Source organism: Triticum dicoccoides, chromosome 2A (assembly GCF_002162155.2).
Source record: "Triticum dicoccoides isolate Atlit2015 ecotype Zavitan chromosome 2A, WEW_v2.0, whole genome shotgun sequence".
Lineage (NCBI taxonomy): Eukaryota > Viridiplantae > Streptophyta > Magnoliopsida > Poales > Poaceae > Triticum > Triticum dicoccoides.
Genome location: NC_041382.1, coordinates 465752060 through 465752846, shown reverse-complemented (window position 1 = coordinate 465752846; position 787 = coordinate 465752060). Strand labels below are relative to the sequence as shown.

The following is a 787-nucleotide window of genomic DNA, read 5'->3' as shown; positions in this document are numbered from 1 at the left end:
TTAATTACCAAGTATCTTCACCAAAACGTCCACACAAAATATAAAGTAAAATTATATTTTAATCACTAATATTAATCGGGTGACCCATGGGCAGAACATCATGCACATACCTACTCATGACTAATCGGGTTACCCATTGGGCTTACCCATGGATGAATATGATGATCCATACCCTACCCATTTGGGTCGGGTGCCTATGAACGTGGCCGCTTATGGGTCGGATTGCCGGGTTGAGTTAACCCTATAGCCGGCGCCTTAAGTGCCGAATAGGAATCGGGCTGAAGTGCTTATGGGCCTCCGAAATGCGATTTTGTTTTTCTTTTGAGGAGGAGACGCGCATGGGCCAATAGTACACGTACCACGAGTCCAGGCTCTAGGCCCAGAGGCCCAAAAGTCCATAATATCCTAGGGTTTCCTCTGTCTCAGGGGTTTCATCTTGCGCAGCACCATATATATAACCCGCACGCAGCCGCCCCCGTCTCCCCTCAGCGTCTCATTTTCATCCCCCCGCCCGCCGCCGCCGCCGCCGCTAGACCAGCTCGCCAGCAGCAATGGGTAAGACGCTAACACTCCGTCGTCTCTGATTGATTTGGTTCTATTGTACCCTCCGGATCTGACATTATCGTGACCAACGGCGGCAGCCCGGATCAAGGTGCACGAGCTGAGGGGGAAGAACAAGGCGGATCTGCAGGGCCAGCTCAAGGACCTCAAGGCGGAGCTGTCCCTCCTCCGCGTCGCCAAGGTCACCGGCGGCGCCCCCAATAAGCTCTCCAAGATGTACGTGTCT

General features: G+C 53.2%; 1 protein-coding gene across 1 annotated transcript in view; it reads left to right on the top strand.

The window, feature by feature from the left end:
• The first annotated feature begins 438 nt into the window (after positions 1–438).
• Positions 439–787, top strand: part of LOC119354916 (60S ribosomal protein L35-2) — a 1986-nt gene continuing 1637 nt past the window's right edge. Inside the window, exons 1-2 of the mRNA XM_037621685.1 lie at positions 439–555; positions 642–777. Coding sequence (XP_037477582.1) covers positions 552–555; positions 642–777 — 140 coding nt within the window. The 5' untranslated portion in view covers positions 439–551. The remainder of the gene's footprint in view (positions 556–641; positions 778–787) is intronic.